Source organism: Hylaeus anthracinus, unplaced genomic scaffold (genome assembly GCF_026225885.1).
Source record: "Hylaeus anthracinus isolate JK02 unplaced genomic scaffold, UHH_iyHylAnth1.0_haploid 0, whole genome shotgun sequence".
Taxonomy (NCBI): Eukaryota; Metazoa; Arthropoda; class Insecta; order Hymenoptera; family Colletidae; genus Hylaeus; species Hylaeus anthracinus.
Genome location: NW_026533254.1, coordinates 17,477,302 through 17,499,172, shown reverse-complemented (window position 1 = coordinate 17,499,172; position 21,871 = coordinate 17,477,302). Strand labels below are relative to the sequence as shown.

Genomic DNA, 21,871 nt, shown 5'->3' with positions numbered 1-21,871 from the left:
GTTAACCGACGCGAAGTTAACTCGTGCGGGGAATACGGGAAAGGAAGTCGAGTGGCGGAGAAAAAGGATTTCGATGTAATTCACCGCTCCAGATGGACATCGATTTTCTCTCTCGCGCTCGTTCCATTTTCCTTTCTGATCTCGAGACCAAAAGACGAATTTTTGACGAGGGGTGAAAATATTTTGATGGACGCGTGACGCTTCCTCCGATTTAAGATGATTTTTTCCAGACTGCGACTATGGAAGAAAATACGATATGCGTCTCGAGATCGTTTTATTCGCGAGAAACGTTCGTCGAACATTGGCCGAAAGAAGGAAAACCACGTTCTCGTTCGACGAGGGTGATTTTCGTTTACTTTACTCGTTATCAGCGCGAGACTGCATCCGTGGAACGTTATTGGCCTCCCTATCGATGATCACGTCCGTTGTTCTCGCAGTCTTTCACTTGGCGATATTCGAAATCGTCTTGTAGGCCTGGTAGCGGGCGTGCATCGATTCGTGGATGTTGGAATGGAAGGCATCCACTTTGAAGATACTCTATCGTCAAGTATAGCAATTCGAATGCAATGTTAATAGTAATTTTGGTTCGAAACTTGAAGTTTATAAAGTTAGCTCGATGGCTGCGCGTTCTTACTCGTTGACCAAGGACCTCCTCAATTTTTTATGGGGCGTGGGTGGACCGTGGCCTTCCACGCCACACGTTCCCTGAATTATTCGGCAATTTCGAGTCGAGTGACTTCTTCTGTAATCTCTCCGTCATCGCCATTTCCGTCGCTGGCGCGTACGGATCGTTTCTCATTCTATTTCAGCTTTTTATTCGCTACGGAATATAGAGAAAAACTTTATCCAACTCTTTTATTATTGTCACTACAAAATTCAAAGCTTAAACATAAAATTCCATCGTCACAGTATCCAAGAAATAACACCAAGCCTCGACCTAGCAATTCCAAGAAGGGAGATGGCTTCGCGACGTTAGGCGAGGGAAAAATCGCGACACTTTGAAAGGATTCGACAGTACACGCGTGTCTTTTGGGGGTAGAAACGCGGAAACTCGACGAAGATCGAGGAGTGGCGATAGTCTCGCGAAGAAGAGAGCTGGTAAGTGGCCGATGCCACTGGAGGCAATCTTCCCCTCCGCGATCCATCCGTTCCTCCTCGAATTAATTACACGGAAGATGGGTATACCGTGATAGAGGAGTGCCTGCCGTGGACAGGCCAGGATCTTCCGTTCCCCTCTAGCTCGTTCTTGGATATTTTTCGCGATTCTTCTCCTCCGTCGTCGCCATCGTTCGCAAACGTCCTGAAAGGGCTTCGATTCTTGCGGAGGAATCGATTTCTAGTATCAATTGCGAACTTTATAGACAAATTAGTGCCAACGTGGACTATATTAAAAGTCCAAATTTGTAGAATTGGAATATTACAAGTATTTTATACGAAACTCCCCGCCATTCATCGTCTCATTTTGCCGCGTGAGCCTGGTTTGAGACTCTCCAAGTACGATAACAAAATGGGTATGTAATATTTACAGAAAACAGGAATAGCAGGCAGAATTGTTTTCTCTGTTTTAAAACGAAATTCGACTCCTTGAATTTTAACGACGTCAGAAACGAAAGGGTTAATGCAGATACGCACGGATGACTCCTGCGGAATCGAACCGCTACTCACCACCTGTGGAGCTGAACGAGAAAGCGATATAGAAATTCCAGGCAGGAAGCCGGTTCACTTGTTGATATTAGGAAACTCTAGGGAAAACGCACGAGGTGCAACTTGTTGCTAAACCGGCGCATTTCTCCGATTCTCCAATTCATGCGTTAAATGTTGATCCACGTCCCAAAATTGCGAGACACCTGTACAATCTTCGCCAAAAGTGCAGACTAAACGACTCAAAGGCCACAGGAAATACTTAAGTCGAACATTATTTGTATTCCTCTGGCTTTTTACTTCGAAACAAAAATTGACCCGAAGTGGTCAAGTACTATTCGGGCAAAACTACAGAGAGAAAAGATAGAAAAGTACAACTTTCACCTCTGGAGCCAAACATGACCGTGCGATACCGGTTCGAAGTTACCCTGGTTGGCCAGCTGGTCCCACGCGAACGTTTTTAGTGAAACGATTCGGTTCAGGCGGATCAACCGCGAAGTCGTTGGATAATCACGAAGTGCGTGGAGGGTGGTATTTGGGCGAGTGAACGCCATTAAGATTACGACACGAGGGATGGTGGAAGAATGAGAGATAGCGGTTGGGAAGGGTGCACGGTCCGAGGTCAAAAGGAACGCGAAACACTCCAAGAATTCTCGACACGCGGACTAGGAGCGGGGCTTTATTAAACCGCCTTTTATCACGTTCCAGAAACGGAGCCGACTCTGTCGTCGTTCCAGCCTCTTCCATTGCCCGCGTAAATGTCGAGAAAACGCTATCGATCGACGAACCGAAGGCCGACCAGAGAGACGAGCGCGATACCTCCAGTCTTGGACAAACTCCGTTCGAGAAGGAGTTCCTTCGATCTCGATGAAATCTTCGACCAAGGATCGCTGGCTGGAACTAGGCTAAAATGCATATTTGCATACCTTACAATGGGGGTTGAAAGACCAACGACTATTTGGTTTTTTAATAAGCGGGTTGTGATAAGTCTCCTTCGAGCAAAGAGAATTTGGATGAAATTTTTGAAAAGATCAATTATTCCTCAAACGATAGTATCAGATATACAGTTCGTTATCCTTTGATCCCGCTTTCTTCGATGAAGAGTGTCTATAACACTTTTATCTACAATAATTCTTCTACCACATACACTAAACTCTCTTACATGGTACATACTTATCGGTCTCGTCGCTCCGTGTTCTCTTATCCTTCTATCTTCTGACACCTCCGTTAGCAGTGTTGCAAGACCCGATCGGCTCGAATACCTCGTAGCTACAATCAAACGTAGCCACAACCCCCGAGGTCGCTGGAAAAACCAATTATTTCAGAATTTAGAACGCATGTTCCCCTCCTCGACTGCGCCCCTGACTTCATTACGAACACGAAAATCGGTCTTGCTTACCTTTTCTCTAATAATAAGTGAGAGTCGCGACCGAGGGCGACCATAGGGATAAAGTCGGCAGTAGATGGGGGTTAAACGCGGAATCCAGAGGGCAGAGAAGCGGAGGGAAACGGGGATCCGTGTAACGTTGAAAGGGGGCGGGAGCAATGGGGAACAGTGGGGGCTTCCGGGGGCGCGATGGACCATGCGCTTTCGTGTTCTGCCGCGGGACTCTGGATCCTCGGAGGATCGAGAAGCGCGGACGGGCAGGACGGGCAGGACGGGCGAAGAAACGACGGAGTCGCGGACGCGGATGGGAACACGGACGACGCCGAGCAGAGAGTGCGACGGCCTCGAGCCGGAAAAATCGGGGTGAGATGCGCCCTTACCGCTCTCGTCGCTCTCAATCGGCCGCGGCGCTTCCACCTGGAAGCACGGCTGCTCCTCGTCATCCAGTTTCACGAACCTACCACCGATCCACCGATCGGGACCAAGCTCCATCGACTCTGCGCTCGTCCGACACGCGTCGTCGCTCCGATCTACCATCATAGGTAAGAAACCACCTACAACAAAGTCCTTCCTTTGCGTTCGTGTGTTCGTGGGATCGTTTCGCTCCACGACCCTGCAGTGATTTATTTTAACGCTATCGGCTCCTGCCAGGCACCTGTTACCGATTAGTCGATAAATCCGCGCGGTGGACGCCCACCGGTGCTCGAAGCATACGCTTCCGGGGACTCACGTATGCTTGGAGAATTCAGCTAGAACGTTTTACTGGACTGTGATTTATGTTTTTCGTGATTAATGTTTGGGAAGTTTGCGGAGTACTTTCGGCTGGCTTATCGAAGGAGACCCATGTGTGGGGGCGAAACTTTTGATACCGGATAAACGCTTCTAGCCGGCTATATTATAGGGAATCGTATCTATATTACATAGGTAAACACATTCGCTTTCGAGTTTTAGAAAAGTGAAATGACGAAACGAATTTTAGACTATCTATGGAAAATGCGTCATGTACACATTGTATCGTTTGACTAAATGAAATAATAGTTTTGATATTACCAAATGAATTTTTCGTTATAAATATGTATATGAATAAGCTTGTACAAAGATACACTTGGAAATATCAAACCTACCATTTAATTTAAACAAATTTCTTCAAGGACTGACTGTATATCGTGCAACACATTTTAGTTTCGTTTCTTTTTGATTCCTCTCGAAACAAGGTATTCGCAGAAGCTTCAAATATTCGCATTCCATGTTTTAATTTAAAGCATATGGAACAGTCATCGTTCCATATCCATATCCATTTTCCTTTACTCGAATTTCAACTGTTCAGAATTTGAACAGTAGCTAACTCCCGCGAAGAACCATCCACGATCCAGTAGATCCTCGCGATCATCCCCTATGTCGACGCCCTCCTTCGATCTACCAGTGTTACTCAGCCTTCCTTCCTTCCCTTTCCGTTTTCTCACCCCGAAAACCTTGTCCTTTCGAGGGGAGATTCCTTTCCGTTGAATTTCCTGCCGCGACCGGCTTGTTCGTAATCGAGATTCGCCGAGTTTGAATTCGTCCTCGAGACCGTACCCTCATTTCCGCGTGTCATTCGCAGCTTCTCTCTCGAATCGTCTGGTCCGTCTTTTCCCTGGAGATCGCTCGACCACGCTCCTCTTGTCGAGAACAAACGGGCATAGCGATGGGGAAAACGGCGAAACGTGGCGAGCGAGAGAAAGTTTATTCTGGAAAACGTCAATTTATCGTTTACGACTCGTAGACGGCTCCGGTAATATCTCGTTTTGTATTTAAAACAAAAGGAACTGTCATCGATAGCCGGGGGTTGCTAGCGAATTTGTTTAGGTGGATGAACTCGAAGGTGGACGGTTGAGAGAAAAGGGAGGTTGGAAATTTTGGCTTGCTTGGCGAATTTATAAACGAATGGGGGAATTATTAGCGTAGATAATAGGTGGTTATATCGACAGGGTTGGTTCTGTAGAATTTGTGGAAATTGTTTGCATTCAGTTATAGGGGGTTAATTGGTTGCTATGAACGCTAGTGTAGTTAGCAGACGTTGCCAGAATATAGCATCCAAGCATCCAAAGATCCAAAAATCCAACGTTTCAGGCATCCAATTTTTCAAGCATTCAACGTTTTAATCCAACGTTTTATCCAAACATCCGAGCTTCCAATCTCCCTCTCACAATCTTAGTAATCCCAAAAATAAAGAACGCTATTTATCCTCGCTTTATCCTTCCCAATCTCATGTTTCTGACACGGATTTTGACAAAAAACGCGTCACCGCTGCGTTTACGAGATCCCCGTTTCATGGACGCGCAATAAACGACTCATCTACCCGTCGCGTTTCTTTCCCAGGTCTTTTCTCGCGCGTCCTTTCCCGAGGCTGGAAGGGAGTCTCCGGTATCAAGCTCGCGACGTTAATAGAGCGATCGGTAACAAGGTTATAAAGCAATCTGCATAACCCTGCCCGGTACTTTGCACGAGCTACAGGCTTCTCCTGTACCACTGCGAGCGGTCTCGTAATTACCGGCTATAATACGATTACCCGATCGCCAGACCCGGTAACCGAGAAGGCTCCTTCTCCTTCGGACCACCCTCGCTTTTCGCGTCCCTCTCGTTCCTCGCTCCTTTCCACCCTATCACTCTTCTCTCTTTCCTTTCCATATCCATTTCGGCGATTCTTCGTTCGTACACTCTCATCTTCTTCGAGAGTGAACAATATTCTGTTTGAGCTTGTTCTTCTTGACAGTGTAAGAGATAAATGGAATTTTCTCAAGAAAATTTATGCAAACTGCTTTGTACCGCGTTCTAGGGGATTAATTAGTTGTTATAAATGCTAGCATAGTTTGCAGACGTCCCTACAAAATAGCATCCAGGCATCGAGATTCGCACAACTCTCGTATCCCCAGCCAACGAGGATCGACCAAGCTTTTCACTGCCATCGCCCTAGGGTTCGTGTTCTCATTTGACTCGATCTTCTTGAGTGTAAGAAGCCCAGACGCTACATTTTTTACATAAACAAATCGAAGCTTCCACGCTACCAAGTATCTTACTCGCAAATTACTTCGTCCCTTCCAATAAACAAACGTTCCAAGCTTCGAGATGCGTTTACCCAGTGATCCACAGGGTGTACCTCCATAGACGTACAAATGCGTCATCCGTAGGTATTTCTATCGAGCCTGATTAATTCGTTTGTAGCGTGATTTATCTAACAACGTCTGGCGTCGGCTGCATCGGCAACGATCGTCGTAATTCCCCCATGGTACAGGGAAGCTGGCTCGAGACACGAGGCTGGGGCGATCTCGTAAATTCGTTTAAACGGCATCGAACGTCGTAATTTAGTTTCGTGTTCCTGTTTGCATTCAATCGGCTCCTTTCACGGCAGTCGCGCCTCCATTTCCATTTCTCCTCTTCTGCAGCGTCGGTGGATCACGCTGGATATCTAGCGCGCCCGTCGCTGCGAAATTAAGAGGAGGGACCGTCGCGACGTGTCGGTGTCCCCCGACGCAATACCGATGCAACCGTTGATCGATTTTTTCCAGACGACAATTTTCTACCTCGACGACTCGGTACAACTGCTTGTCTGGCCGGGCACGGTCTTATTCTACTATCTGGTCAAAGTTTTTATAAATGCAACTGATTACTCGAATGGGGGATTGGCTAGCCAGGCACGGTTTTATCGTACTTGTTAGTCAGACCAACGCATCGTGAACGCAACTGTTTATTCAAATGGAGGATTGTCTAGCCAGACACGGTCTTATTCTACTTTGTAGTCAGACCGGTGCAACAGTCTGGTACACTTCATTGATTCAGACGTAAGCGAAGAAACAATTTCTTTGTAGAAAAATAAAAGAAAATTCGTGCAACAGAGGCGCGAACTAATTCCGGCTCACTGTGTATCGGCCGATCTCGTAGCTCGCAGATCTGCGGAGCGATTTACGTCACCAGTCGGCCGACAGTCTTTATCGTCACGTGTTCGCGCGTTGTGTCGAACGAGTGCGAAGATAATCCGTCGCGAAAAGCTGTTCCGAGAGACAAACAGAGGGGTATAGCATTCCTTCCAATAAGTACCACGAAAGGCAAAAGTAACGACTATCTTTTCTTCTTTTAAATAGTTGTGGTTTCAGCGTTAATTAAACGAATTGCTAATGTCTTCGAAGTGTCTCCCGTTCATTCAGGCGTAAACACGCGACTGTTACATTCTTATCTTTACGCATTTACAGTTGAATTACGTTGCTAAATTGGAACCTCTAGCAACAATTTGTTCCAACAATAAAAGTTCTGAAGGATTATCGCGAATCTTGGACCGCGAGCCGTTTATCCTCCACGGGACAACGGAAACGACCAGTCGGCGAATCGATCGCACGTCTAATCGTTTCCTTTGTCGGCCAACTTGTTGAGGCGCGAAGCAACAGTTTGCCTTTTAAACGTGTCTTTTCTCCTCGCCACGGTTCCAACTTGGAACACCCATCCACGGATCCATTGGCTTTTGCCCTTTTCCTATCCAGCCCTTGTCACATTCAATCTCGATTAATCGACGTTCCACACAGAAATTCGATTTCCAAATGCGTACGTAGTCGTGGCCTTCGTCCTCACAAATTTGTCGAGGAGCAGCCACTCGTTCTGGAAACTTTTGCTCCAAGTAGAGGAGCGGACATTGCGTGTAAAGGAGGGAAATATTTGTATTTTAATTGTGAGGTGACATTTTTTTTTTTTATTTATAATGGCGATTTTATCTGGGATGGTGTTTTCTAGCGTGTCTGATTCCCTGTAACAGTCAACGTTCATTCCATCGAATGTAAACACACCTGTAAACGACGCAACAATTGCCCAGAGGTGGATCACACACACAGCGTGTAAAGTTTCAAAATATGCGCCTGTGAAAGTCCAGTCGGCGTTCCGCTTGGAACAACCGAAGCCAAGAAAGCTCTCTAGCGAGAACTCTCGGTTGCGAGCCCGTGTTAAAGTTTCGATTTCTCAAAGATACGATTAAGCTATTCACTCGACAGAACCGTGCTGTTCCGGCTGTTCAGTCGCACTAATTGCTTCCCCAAGTTGAAACTAACTTCGCGACTTGTCGAGGATCCGATCCAGTCGGATACTGTAGAGAACTGGTTTTCGCGACACCCAGTAACCGTATTAAAACCATTCTTAGCGGTGATTTGCCCGTCTTGTTATGATCTACGCTCGCTCGACTGTGTTTCGAGACTGGATACAGCTCTTCGAGGTGGGAGACGCGAACAGAATAGGCTTCTGGATAATTTTATTGGATAGTTCAAACCACGAACTATCGCTTTACTTCTTCGTTTATAAGTTAGTGATATTTCAGTGGACACAGTAAGTGATGAAAGATCTATCGACTCGTAGATATTAAAGAAAATACACGGAATATTCCAAGTGGCCTCAAACCAGCTGTTCCAGCGGCATTTATAGACTCGTCTGTAGACTCTGAATAACATTTGCGTATACCGTATATTGATATCGTGTGTTTACGTGCCTCGCGAGGTTGTTCCTCCCCGACACACACACAGCGTTAGACATCTTAACACGTTGAACGCCACGTCACCCATACGCATAGGTGACAGAGCGTTCCGCCAAGGAACTTGGACAATTAACTTCAAGAGCTAAATATCTCTAATTGTCCCGCAGACCTTTCTTCTCTGTGACTCAGTCTGGCGATCAACGTGTTAATCCTTGAAATATCGATAGCTCCGCCAGGATTAGAACGTTGAATCGTAATGTCATACGATGCATTAGCATGCAATGCCTCTAATCTTTTAATACCGATTGCAGTGGACTAAAGGAAGCTGAAAATACCGATCATAGTAACGAGCGCACATCGTCCAAGTGTTTTTAGTGCTATTGTGGTAGGATAGGGGCACGATGTAGGAGATTTCGTGAACAATACAAACGCTAGAGTCACGAACGCATCTACGGTTACAGACACCGGTGACCCAGCGTACACCCCTGAGAAGTAGATTAGGGATAGAATGCGCGACAATTACGTTAGCCGGACGGAAGAAGCGACCGGTAACCGTGGCGAGTGTCGCGAGTAGGCGAACGGCACGATTCTAAGATAAATCGAGCGGGTTGACGGTGGACACGATTTTTCTATTAGCCTTTCCTCCCCCGTCCCCTTCGACCGCCTCTGGAATATAATCGCGTACGGGTGAAACGAGAAAATGGGCGTGGGAGGACCGCGGCGGGGATAAAAAGGGGATGAGAACGAGCGAGAGGAATAGAGAGGGTGGAGAGGGTGAAAGGGGGCGGGAACGCGTAACGTACACGTCCATCGAATCGGGATAACGAGGTCGGATGAGTTGCCGGATCCCCAAGTCACTTCATCAACGCGGAGCCAGCTAAACTGTCAATCGCAAAACCACTACCGTGTCAAACCCTTTCGACAGCGCGCGTATCCCTCGATAACGCACTCGAGCCACATCGATTCCAGGCATTACTCGCGACTTATCGAAAATTCACTTCGGCGTTCGAGCACGATCGACGAGTCGACGGGCTCGCGTGGATCTGTCCGCGCGCGTACCTGCCACCGGGGGAATTTTTAAACGATCATTGTATGGTTTTTTAGATTGTTACGGGGCAGAAAGGGAACAAAAAGGTTCTATTGAAGTTACCGACTAATGGAACGGAGTTTATTTAACGATCGAGTAGCATACGAAATACTACACGTTTCAACCCTTAAATGCCCAAAGTTTCAAATTCGATACCGGACTTTTAAATCGAATTGTATCATTGCGATCGGTTTGTTTTCAATTGTTCAAATAATAAAGACACTGATATATATATATATATATATATGTTTTTAAATGTAATTTGGAAAATCAGGCTTGTAAGAGTCAATACGTTGATTGGCACGTCATCCAGGGTGGGCGAAAGAACTTTTCATTAAAGTATCTAAATAAAGTAATTCCGAAGTTGAAGCGTTAATAAAAATAAATCTGTATACGATTCGTGAATTTGGAGAGTTTGAAAAATTAAATAGATAGACCGTCCAATTTTTAATTGCCTCGTGACGAAATTTTAACTTTGTAGAAATATTCACGAGTTTCAACAGAAACTTTTTCCCATTAGACACTCGTGACGCTGTATCGATACGATGGTAGGTCCTCTAGTCGTCTAGATTCACACCTGTGGTTCGCACCTTTCAGGTCACACCTGTTGGAGAAGGTAACAATCCAAGAGTCCTTTCGCGCGGTAGGTTTTCTCTTTTAACCCAGGTCTGTGGAAAACCCGTGAAAATTGAATTCCCGTGGTTGGAGAAGATTGAGGAGGATCGGAGTAGGGAGAAGCAGGTAAAGACTTTTCTCGTAGCAGATAAACGGAATTGCTCGCGGTCATTCTTCGTCGTAATTACCGAACAGATAAGAGAATGAAACACGACGGAAGGAGCAAAAAGCAAAGTATCGAGGGCCGACGAGTGGCAAGAGAAAAATCTTCCTTTCCAGTCTTTTCTGAGAATAATGCACGCACCCAGGGGACCGACTCGGCTTTCAGGAAAATGCTGATTGCTTCCCCCACTGCGTTCTTGTCGATTCTCTTATTCCCCCCCCCGACTACCCAGCCTTATCAATCTTTGACTCGTCTCTAACAGGCGCCCGCATACTTCCACGGAGCCCACGATACGACGCACGCGTACGAGGATTCCGATTGTTTCTGTCTTTGAAGCACGCCAATGTTACGCTTTGGTGGAATTTATACGAATTAATACGAAAAAGATCTAATAGAATTACAGTGTACGAGGACGGTAACTATTCTCTCGGAAGAAAAACGTTGTGGTTGACGAGCAAATATTTACACGCCAGAAGTTTTGTACCTAAACAAATCGTACATTTAAACACCGAGGGCTGATACGAGAAAAAGTTTCCATAAATATCCCTGGCCAGGAACGTTTAACGTTCCAGCTTGTTGGAACCGCGTGAACGCGGGTGTATTCACGCGTACAACTGCACCCCACAGGGGAAGTCGAAGGGTGGATAAACGGAGAGCCCAGCGATTCTTCGTCACTGCACTGGCTGGACAATGGATATGCCGAACTTCTATTTTCCACGGTTTTTTTAAACCTATCACACGATGAAACAGACATTGAACCTACCTTCACCAAAGCCTGAATTTGTGAATTTTAATGAATAAATTCACTGAAGCCTGCGTGAATCTATTCTAACACATTCGTTAGACAAATGTTCGCATATTTTGCAACGAGATGAATGCAAAGGGTTAAATTTGATCAGTTTGATTAAATAATTCGATCCCTCTCCCATTATCGTCCCCTCGTTCGAAGACGAGTGAATTGCGTCGCTAGCTTAGAAACGGTTAAGAACCACTGAGATAGACGGATGGACAGAGTGATGGAGGGGTGTTCACGGTTAGGGCAGGAAGACCGAAGCCAAAGGTGACTTATCTTGCGGAACCAACCCCCGCTGGAGCATTATTCTCGAGACGCGCAAACACCGCATGAGATATTGGAAATATCTGCTTCCAGGTTTCGTTTCTCTCGCGTTCCCTTCCTTTTAACTAAAATTGTATCCGAGTTCTTCGATGGAGTTTGCGAAAAAGGAACAAAAAGGAAAAAAAAAAAGTGCAGAAAGCGCTTCTTAATAAGCCAGAGAAGGTGGCAGGGGGTCGCGGAATCGTTGTCGAGCGTCGCTTCCGACGGCCTTAATGGTTTCCTATTCACGGGGAGCCTGCGAAAATTAGCCCGCGCTAAAAGCATCGAGTAATCGAGTTATTACGAATAAAAGAGAGGCGGTGAGGGCGTGGGCTGCAGGAATGGTCGCGCGAGAGACCATGGGAGATACCATTAAAAGCTCTTAATTAATGCTGTTAATTCTATAGCCCACCTATCCATCGATACACGGGTGAAATGTCGATAATCGTTCCTCGAACGATCCTATCGCGATGGATCCATGCATTCCATTCGTTCCAATCTATTTCACGCGATCCTCCACTTTACATCCTCCACGTACTTGCATGCATATTCGTATTATATACTAATATACGTGTATTATGTAAAATATTATAACCTTTCTTTAAATTTTCTCGAAGCACGCAATATCTTCACTGCTTTACAGTCGAACGATTAAAGGTGGCCATAAATATTCGTACCCTCTGTGTTTATCGAAGAAGTTTGACTAAATTAAATAATAGTATGTATATGAATAATCTTGACATATACTTGGAAACCTAACAAACCTATCATTTATTTTAAACTTTCTTCGATATACCTACAAGGTACGAATATCTATGGGACCGACTGTATGTCTTTAAAATAAAGTTCAAACATACACCTCCGCTCTTCCGCGACAAAATACACAGACAAGGCTAGAACGAAAATAGCAGCACAGGAATTGGGTTAAGAATCGTCTCGACGATTGCGTCTGTAGTGATTCCAGCTCGCAGGATGGAAAAATTGTCCAAGAAAGCCTAACGTCTGTTACTCGAGGAAAAGTGGTCCCAAAATGGCGGAAGTGCGATTGGTGGCGCGATCGAACGCGGTGAAAGCAGCTGTTCCTCCCGTTGGTCCTACCTCGCGTAGGTTCGAGGATCCATTTAACGCCGGCAACGAAAGACTCCAGGCTGACTTCTTTCCGATCGACTGCAAACGTCGAGACACGCCCCGAGAATCGACGAGTCTCGTCTCGGCGAGCAAAAGAGCCCAGGTCGCTTTAATTAAAATAGTCCTCGAGATTTCTCGTGCGAACCTCTGGCAAACGTAGGGCGAGTGCGGGGCACAATGCAGCCAATCCGCTGTCCATTCTGCCCTGATCGATTCCCTCTTGGTAGGGGGCGAGTCATTCTTTTAATTACTCACTCGATTCATCGGGGAACTTCGTTTTGTTGATAAAAAAAATTGTGGTGGAGTTGGAAATTAATTTGGAAATTGCTGGTGGTTTGTTAGCTGTAGAAGGAAGGAGTGTCAGCCGCTGATGTTTGGGTCTTCGTGGTCTCAATGAGGAATTAAGAGATTCTGCGTACAGTCCTATAAGTATTCGTACCCTCTAGATTAATTAAAAAAATTTGTCCGAATTAAATGGGCAGGTTTCCGCATCAATTTTTCATTATAAATATGTACATGCCCTAAAGTTTATTCACGTGCATATTCATGGTGAAACATTTATTTGAAAATATTAAGCTTACCGTTTAATCTGGACAAATGTGGAATCTTTGAATTATAAGATCCAATCCTCCTCTCGAGACGAGGACATCTAATTTTGCACCTTCCTATCGATCTGTGAATCTCTTCCTCACTTCTTCGCCATTGCTACTAGCTGGAGTCAGTCGCGAACCATCCTTACGTCTGTGTTTTAGGTTACCTCGACGTAAGGGTACCCGAGGAAACAGCGAGCGAGGATGGGTGGCGGAGAATGGACCAGTTGGTTGCAAGGATGTCGAGAATCGCGGAGATTGGTTCTCGTGATCGTCGCCATCGCTCTGCTCCTGGACAACATGCTTCTGACTACGGTCGGTGAGTAAAACGCTACAAAAATAATCATAGCTTACATTTTGGACCCACTAGAACCCTGAAGAGAATGTCTCTGAATAAAATTCAACTTCAGCTATGAAAATCTTTGAAGATACCAACTTCTACTGTCTCTCAGGATTTCCTATCGATATATTAGATCAATGGCATTGCCAACTGCCAAATGGCATTCAAATGAAATTTACAGAAGGAGAAACAGTTAGTTTTATCGGCATCGTATCTCACAGCTTCTTGCAGTGGTTCACAGCGAACATCACTATCGTTGGTTATAGATTCTAGGGGTAGTTCACCCCGAAAATCGCTACCATTCGTCATATCTCCCACAGTAGCCGACTGTGACCACTTTGCCGCTCTCGGAGTCGATCAAAATTCTGATTGCGAGTCCCAGGACGTTGAGGAAAGCGTTTACGACGCTAGAGTGTTCGACTGTAACCGAGCTGCTGGCCACTCGTATTTTCCAGCTTTTAACTTCTCCCTCTCGGACGGCTGTGTACCGTGCTTTGATTTCTTTCACCGTGACGGTAAGATGTTTAATTCACGAGGCACGGGTTATCGTGGGGTCCCTCTGGAAGCGTCGGGAACACAATATACGCCAGGGGACGACCGACGCGTTCTGGCAATCCGGATAAGTGGTCATACATTTATGGAGCGTATACGAAACAGCTTTTCAGCTTATGCGCGCTAACGAATCACGAGATGCGCTTTCGGTTGAACGATCGTGGATCTTTCTTTCCCATCCGAACGCGTATCCGACTTTCGACTGGACTCGTTTTCATCTGTGCATTTCCTAGCGTTCGGTCCTGACGACCATCTTCTTGTTAAGAAGATCTTGTCGAAAGTTCAACAACACGAGCGCATTTCTAATTCAAAGGAATTCAAAAATAAAAGGAGTACTCTTTTTATTTTGAAACTTTAGTAACTTTAATTTGCCAACAAGATTATTACTTTGTTTCGTCGTATATGTTTTCATGTATTTTCTAATCGATTTTATCGCATTTAGTCACCACTCGATTTGCAAATCGAGGGGCCAGACCTCGAAACGTAAAATAATTATCAGAATCAGCTTCGTAAGCATTTTGATTTCGCTCAAAATGGTGCTGTATGCACTGTGCTCTCTGATCCGACGAATAGAGAAGAAATAAAATGAAAAGAACAAAAAGTAGATTTCGTTTGGAGGTGCTGGGATTTGAACCCAGGACTTTCAGCATGCGAAGCAGACACTCTACCACTGAGTTACACCCCCACGGTGAAAGCAGAGTTTGCACAATAGCTACTTCTCCTATCGGGAAACGTACGTTTACTGTCGAGTAATCGATGATTACAGTTCATCTGTAAACTTTGCAAACTAATACTGTAATTGTTTCGGATACTGTGAGAAATTGATAAAGACAAATATTCTGTACAAATGGTCTCGTTACTGGAAATTCTTTTTAGAAGAAATTTATGGTAAGATTTTCATTCGAAGAACATAAATGAATTTAAATGAACGAAAATTATTCCAGGATTAAACAAAATTGAGAAACGATGGTCCGAAGATAGAATTGTTGTCGGGTAGAGGTTCATATTAATCATGCTCTTTGCAGTGCCCATTATACCGGAATTTCTGTACGACATCAAGCACCCTAACTCGACCCTGAGCCAGCACCTCGAATCGAGTGGTCCTGCTCGAACGACCACGATGAAGACCACGACAAGTACCACCAGCAGCATAACCACGACTCCAAAATGTCCTTGTGCCCCGAACAGATCAAGCGATGCTCAACTGGAGTTCATTTACGCCAGCACCCTATCTACCATCGATCTTCCTGGTAAGAGGGATCTTCGAAATATTCATCCATCGTTGGCGATTCGACCAACTATAGCGTACTCCTTTAGAGGCTTTTTTTCTAAATCATGCATCCCATTCGTTTCTATTATTCGTCGCAGAGAACCCGGTCGACAATGGGAGTTTAGCAGAGTTAAAGGAAAAGGAGCAGAGACATCGTGAATTATTGGAGGAAACTGTCGCGGTTGGGGTAATGTTCGCATCGAAAGCTTTCGTACAGCTCTTGGCCAATCCTATCGTTGGCCCACTTACCCACAAGTAAGCTATCTCTTCTAGAGTAGATGTAAAATCATCGTTTCCATTCCCAATGAGAATATTCCAGTAATCGTCGCGTTTGCTTTTCCAGAATTGGTTACAGCATCCCCATGTTTACTGGATTCATCATTATGTTCCTTTCCACGCTGATATTCGCGTTTGGACGAAGCTACGGCATTCTTTTCTTGGCAAGGGCGCTGCAGGGTATCGGATCATCGTGCTCCAGCGTTTCAGGTAGTTTACTTTAAACAGTAATAATCAGACTGCAAATTTTATGCAATTATGATACAAACTAACGTGGTAAACGTAACCAAATGGTACACTCACTTATGTAAAACTAAATAACAATATTATTATATGAATCGTAGAATATATTCAACATACAGTCAGTCCCATAAGTGTTCGTACCTTTTATGTTCATTGAAAAAGTTTGTCTCAATTAAATGATAGCTTTGATGTTCCCAAATAAATATTCATTATAAACATATATATGTGAAAAGTTTGTTCGTGTAAATATTTATTATGAAACACTTATTTGGTAACGTTAAAGTCATAATTTAATTTAGACAAATTTCTTCGATAGACGTAGAGGGTACAAATACTTATAGGACTGTCTGTATATGATGTATATTTTATGTACGATTTCTATGATGTTGTGCATAAATGCATAAAATTCGTAGCCTAGCAATAATTCAAACCAACGAGCATCTTTGTGCAGGTATGGGTATGCTGGCCGAGAGATATCAAGACGATAAGGAACGTGGAAACGCGATGGGTATCGCGTTGGGTGGTTTGGCCCTCGGTGTTCTCATTGGTCCACCCTTTGGCGGGGTCATGTACGAGTTCGTTGGGAAATCTGCTCCGTTCTTGATACTTTCCGCATTGGCTCTTGGCGACGGAAGTAAGGAGTTAGTTTTCGTCACACATAATTCATGTCACGCGCTCTTACCGAGCCTTTTTTTATCGTCCCAGTTCTGCAACTTCTGGTGCTACAACCGTCCGTCGTTTATACCGAAGCAGATCCGCCATCTTTGAAGTCGTTGGTCACTGATCCTTACATCGTGCTGGCTGCTGGTACGTATATGTCGAAACGATGCTTGGCGTGAGCAAATTATTGTAAGGTAAATTCGTTGCAAGCGTTTTTAATTGTATCATTTTATTTTGGTCTTGTTGAGAAACAAAGCGACGAACAATTCATTTTAAAGATGTGATATGCTTTGTATTCCGCCAAGTTCCCCACAAGCCTTACGATGGCAGAGTAACGCGTCTGACCAACACCATCCATAACTACTTCTAGAATCGATACGTCTTCCGGAAAGAAAGACTCTTTCTCTCTGTATCAGAATGGCTCTACCTGGCAGTGAAACGTGTATTGTTTCACGGAATAATGAAAGTCTGTCTCTGTAGGTGCCATCACGTTCGCCAACATGGGTATCGCTATGCTGGAGCCTAGCCTCCCGATTTGGATGATGGACACGATGGGTGCGAGCAGATGGAAACAGGGCGCCACGTTTTTACCAGCGAGCATCAGCTACTTGATCGGTACCAATCTTTTTGGACCACTTGGGCACAGGATGGGCAGGTCAGTAAACGTCCAAGTGATTTTTTAAAATACAAAAATATTCATTCGTAGCAAAAAAATTGCGGAAATTGATCGAGCTTTGTCATTTTGTTAGTGAACAACATTGTTTATATTAATAAAATTGATCGCTATGCCGCGGTGATGGGTAATGGTCAATTACAAGGCGCTCATGCATGGCCTGGATAGCTCAGTCGGTAGAGCATCAGACTTTTAATCTGAGGGTCCAGGGTTCGAGTCCCTGTTCGGGCGTTTTCTTTTTTATTTACAATAAAATATTTCCTATAGTACTCTTTCACATTCGTACGAACATTATTGCGATTGCAACCTGTGGAGAATTACAATTAACACAGTTACATTAAAATATACACAAATAGAATTTTAACAGAATATACTTTATTCATTTTTGTGTTCCAGGTGGTTGGCTTCCTTGATCGGACTTGTCGTCATTGGTATTTGTCTGATGTGTGTAAGTATTCGTGAATGTAACGCGCAAAATCACGTCGTTGTAACCATTGCAAATAAATTGTCGCTTATTTTTCGAATAAAATTATGGCCGTCTCCGTTTTCTAATTTTAAACACCACAACTCTTTCACAGATACCACTGGCAAGGAGTATCGATCACTTGATCGTACCCAACGCTGGTTTGGGATTCGCTATCGGCATGGTTGACAGTTCGATGATGCCCGAATTAGGTTACTTGGTGGACATAAGGCACAGTGCTGTTTACGGAAGCGTTTATGCCATTGGAGACGTTGCATTCTGTTTAGGTTTTGCTATCGGTAAGTATTCATAAATATTACTCGTGCATTCATGTATATTATGTCATTCAACGAGAAAGAAAAGAAAAAAAATAATACTTGCATCGGCCGGGAATCGAACCCGGGCCGCCCGCGTGGCAGGCGAGCATTCTACCACTGAACCACCGATGCTTCTTGGAGGAATTACTAACAGGCTAGAACTACAATCTGCTTGAATGTCCTCATTAAATTACATGCAGAATATATGAATGGCTTAAACGACAGATATCGTGTATATTTATGTTGAACCAGAATTTCAAAAATAATTATTCAAGAGAATATTAGTAAATAACTGTACAATATTTAACCAAGTAGACTATTACATCTATCCATCTATCGTTCTTTAGGACCTGCATTGAGCGGTACATTGGTCAACACAATCGGTTTCGAATGGATGTTATTTGGAATCGCTATTCTCAACTTTCTTTACGCTCCTCTGATGTACTTTTTGAGAGCACCACCAACGAAGGAGGAGAAGAAAGTAATTAGTTTAGTCGTTCGCGCAATGCATGAAACATCGGTACCGTTAACCCCTATGTTTACCATTCGTTACGTTTCAGTCGCTAATCATTGGCGAGAAATCTTCTGTGCGCTACGTAACGTACCAGAACGAAGAAGAGGAGCAATAAACTAACCTGGGACGCTCTTCTCGTCGATCAGTTTTCCGTTCATGGTATTCTTCACACGATGGAACAACGAGTTAAATATAATTAGCGATCCCCATCCGCAACCTGCCTCAAGATACATCTTTTTTTTTTATAGGTTATGTGTATCTTCTCGGGGAAATTAGCGATACCGTAAGACGACAGAAAATGTTGTCCTTGCTCTTGACACTCTATGTTTAGAACAGTGACGCTCATTTGCACCAGTGTTTCTCAAACTGGGGTTCACAAATTAAAAAAAAAAAAAATGCATATTATAAGCATACTAGTTTAACAAAAAAGCTGCTTTATAAGTGTTAAAAAGCTCCATAGATTCTTACAATTTTACCTGGAAGTCAGGTAATAAGTAATTTTTGTTACATTCATTTCTGTGCAGTAAATTAGTTGTACAACTTCGATTAAAAAGTATTCTTCTTAAAAGCCTTTAAAGTATATTAAAAATATAACAATTCAAATGTATCCTAGGGAGTTTGAGAAACACTGTCACTTATTATATCGCGGGATATCAAACGCTTGACAAACACGCGATCATCTCGACGGAACGAATGATCGACTTTCTCTTTATCCTCGATGTTCGAAGCACGCATTGGCACATCCATCGATCTTTCGAACTCCCAGGATAAAGGAGAAGCACGCTGTACGAGGATAAAACTTTCTGAAATTCGCGCGCGCGCGATAAATAGGCGTTTAATTACTTCCTTAGCTAATGAAAATTGTATATACACACGTATATGTACTTGTAGCAGTAGATCGAAAGAATAAGTGTGTGCGTTCAAAGAAATTGTACGCATCGGCATGTATAGAATAAGTGCATTTGATTTGCATCGATCAATCGATAAAGATGTATACGTAGCTTGTACACCGCGATCGGTCGGTAATTTATTCGTTAGTTCGTGAACCGTAAACCGTGCGAAATCTTCAGCCGCTCGTGACGAAAAAATATTAACAAAATCACAAAATTTTTTTACGGAGAACCGCCTGATTTGGATTCCCTGAATGGCTGCAGGGAAACCGACCGCCAAAACAGCGATCAGGTGTCATGAAGAGTTCTCCAAAATTTGTCGAGTCGATTCTATTCGATAGTCGGTAAAAAAGAGTATACCGACATGTTGAACCAAGTAGTGACAGCTGAAGAGAATTTGCGATCTTTATCCTTAGTAGGTAATTAAGAAAAAACCGATTTCAATATTCTCTAGACGGTATACCTATATATGTATACATGTATAAAAGAAAAGCTGTTGTGTTATTACTACGCGGTAAACGATAGGATTGCCACAAGTTTAAATTCAAATGAAATATTTACGATTATATATATGAATTTATCGCACTCTGTATGGTATATACACTGATGAAAATATCCACTGAGAGTCTTATTAGTGTACAATTCTGTTTATGAGATGCCAAGGGTCCTATGCCCTAAGCTTATAAATATACGTACATGCATACACGCACGTAGGGCTTTAGTCTCTCAGAAACAGAATTGTCCTATTTTACACTTATCAATATGCGGCAATCCTGATAAATCGGTGAATAGGTTAGCGTCGTAGCGTTCGTAGGATTAGCAAATCATACGATAAACTGTGTGAATTCGCGGCGGGAAACTCTACCTTCAATATTCTTTGTTCCGTGTTGGTTCTCTTAAAAATATTTATAAAGGAGATACACGCGTAGAAACGCGTTACGCGTATTCGTGTTCCAGTAATAGTTCCGTAAGCATGGTAGCTTAAATAGAACAGTTGCGTATAAACAAATTCTATAACCTCAAAAGTAGGCTGATTGTATTCGTTGTTCGGTTCGAGGAACAAAGGCCGTGTATGTGTATACAACCAGGTCCTAAGCTACTGCAAATGTACGTGAAAATAATTTTTAAGGAAAGAAGCAGCATTATTGTATTGTTTCGACAAAGGTGCTAATAATACATACTCGTGCGAGCATACTCGATATAAATACTAAATGCACTCGTGCAACATAAATATATGATACTATAATTAAGCGAAATTATATTTGTGGTAGAATCGTAGAAACTTTGAATTTCAATCTGTAGTATACTAAGAGATGTATAATAGAGTAGATTAGAATAAAGCGGAGATCCATCGGAATTTTCTCATAAGATTGGCGGTTCTATTGAATGTCAGAGACGAACAAGATTATCTAGATGAAATTTTTTAGTAAGACATAAAAGATGGAGAATTTACATGCGTTATTCCGTTGAATTGATGATTAGTATTTGGATTATAGAGTGAAATTATATTTCATGGCGAATACAAATTTGACTGTTCGAGTAAACAAATTTTATCCATCTCTGATTGAATCCAACCAAGTTGCATTTGAACAAATATTTTAACCGTTCGAAACCACTTATGTGAATCGAAATTTTCAAAATGAAGAACATGTACCACCAGATTGATAAAGAAGAGAACAACAAGACAGTAATGTAGCTAGATGCTAGAGGGAGCTATTCTTCTTTCTTTTTGAGCGGATAAAATATTTGACACTAACTTCAGTGGCGTAGCCAGCAAGTTGGAACGAATTAGTTGGAAGTTTGTCGAGTGGATATACATGTACAGCTTTCCATTTCGAATTCTATGAAATCCAAGAGGTTGTGTCACATGGCATACCTACTCCCGGTAAAAAACGCGAGTCAATTCGATTTGCAAATTCTTAACGAACGCTCGCCGCAACCGTATATATTTAAGAAGGAGCATCGCGTCACATGAAAGAGAAATATAAAAATCTAAAGCGAATTTCAGAACCGATCGTTTCGAGAAATCAGTGTCGTCATATTATAGGGGGTAAAGAATCGCAATCAAGAATCGACGAATCGCCATCGTTGCATCGTCATAGTGTAACTGCTATCCATTATGTGTACCGTACGATGTAAACGCATTAAGGATCGTTCAGATTTCTGTACATATAGAGGACGTACCATATGTGTATTTAAGATGCAATTATAGCGAAATCGTAGATACACCAACTTTTCAAGTCAACTTTATCGTTGGTCGATGACGCTTCGCCCGGTTTCTCGCTTCTTTTTGCTGAAGGCAGACCGTTATCAATTCATCCTTTATATTTTTAATACATTCCCGTTTGATTGTCGAAGTTCGAGCGTTTAAATTCGTTTGAAGGAAAATGTTTGAAAATAATTCGCGTCAAGCCCTGATAAGCTTAGTTTCACCACTGGTTGCAGCCTGTGGCTTACTTTACGCATGCGTATAATATAATG

General features: G+C 43.4%; 1 protein-coding gene, 1 long non-coding RNA gene and 3 other non-coding genes across 7 annotated transcripts; 2 read left to right on the top strand and 3 right to left on the bottom strand.

Moving 5' to 3' along the window:
• Positions 1-840: 840 nt before the first annotated feature.
• Positions 841-15,710, bottom strand: LOC128892092 (uncharacterized). Of its 2 annotated transcripts, XR_008461006.1 has the most exons (5): positions 15,604-15,710; positions 4,492-4,755; positions 3,409-3,777; positions 2,815-2,944; positions 841-1,336 (listed from the first exon to the last, which is right to left on the bottom strand). It is a non-coding gene; the product is annotated as an uncharacterized LOC128892092 (long non-coding RNA). The 2 variants fall into 2 exon arrangements; XR_008461005.1 differs by lacking the exons at positions 841-1,336; positions 2,815-2,944 and having other exon boundaries at positions 3,244-3,777.
• On the top strand, positions 13,366-20,857 carry LOC128892054 (synaptic vesicular amine transporter). Of its 2 annotated transcripts, XM_054152146.1 has the most exons (12): positions 13,366-13,511; positions 15,110-15,334; positions 15,453-15,609; positions 15,698-15,840; positions 16,325-16,507; positions 16,579-16,680; positions 17,014-17,188; positions 17,603-17,654; positions 17,785-17,968; positions 18,334-18,467; positions 18,547-18,659; positions 18,749-20,857. In XM_054152146.1, exons 1-11 carry the CDS (start codon positions 13,397-13,399, stop codon positions 18,613-18,615), a joined length of 1,539 nt encoding a protein of 512 aa, XP_054008121.1. In that variant the 5' UTR covers positions 13,366-13,396; the 3' UTR covers positions 18,616-18,659; positions 18,749-20,857. The 2 variants fall into 2 exon arrangements, with proteins under 2 accessions (XP_054008121.1, XP_054008111.1); XM_054152136.1 differs by having other exon boundaries at positions 18,547-20,857.
• Positions 14,698-14,769, bottom strand: Trnaa-cgc (transfer RNA alanine (anticodon CGC)). Its single transcript has one exon. It is a non-coding gene; the product is annotated as a tRNA-Ala (tRNA).
• On the top strand, positions 17,365-17,437 carry Trnak-uuu (transfer RNA lysine (anticodon UUU)). Its single transcript has one exon. It is a non-coding gene; the product is annotated as a tRNA-Lys (tRNA).
• Trnag-gcc (transfer RNA glycine (anticodon GCC)) lies at positions 18,048-18,118 on the bottom strand. Its single transcript has one exon. It is a non-coding gene; the product is annotated as a tRNA-Gly (tRNA).
• Positions 20,858-21,871: the final 1,014 nt, after the last annotated feature.

What these genes read in the sequence shown, in the direction of transcription:
- LOC128892054 (XM_054152146.1), top strand. Translation starts at nt 13,397, where the DNA reads ATGGGTGGCGGAGAATGGACCAGTTGGTTGCAAGGATGTCGAGAATCG. An exon ending in TTGGTATTTGTCTGATGTGT is followed by an intron (nt 17,655 to 17,784) that starts GTAAGTATTCGT and finishes ACTCTTTCACAG; the next exon opens with ATACCACTGGCAAGGAGTAT. An exon ending in CAACGAAGGAGGAGAAGAAA is followed by an intron (nt 18,468 to 18,546) that starts GTAATTAGTTTA and finishes GTTACGTTTCAG; the next exon opens with TCGCTAATCATTGGCGAGAA.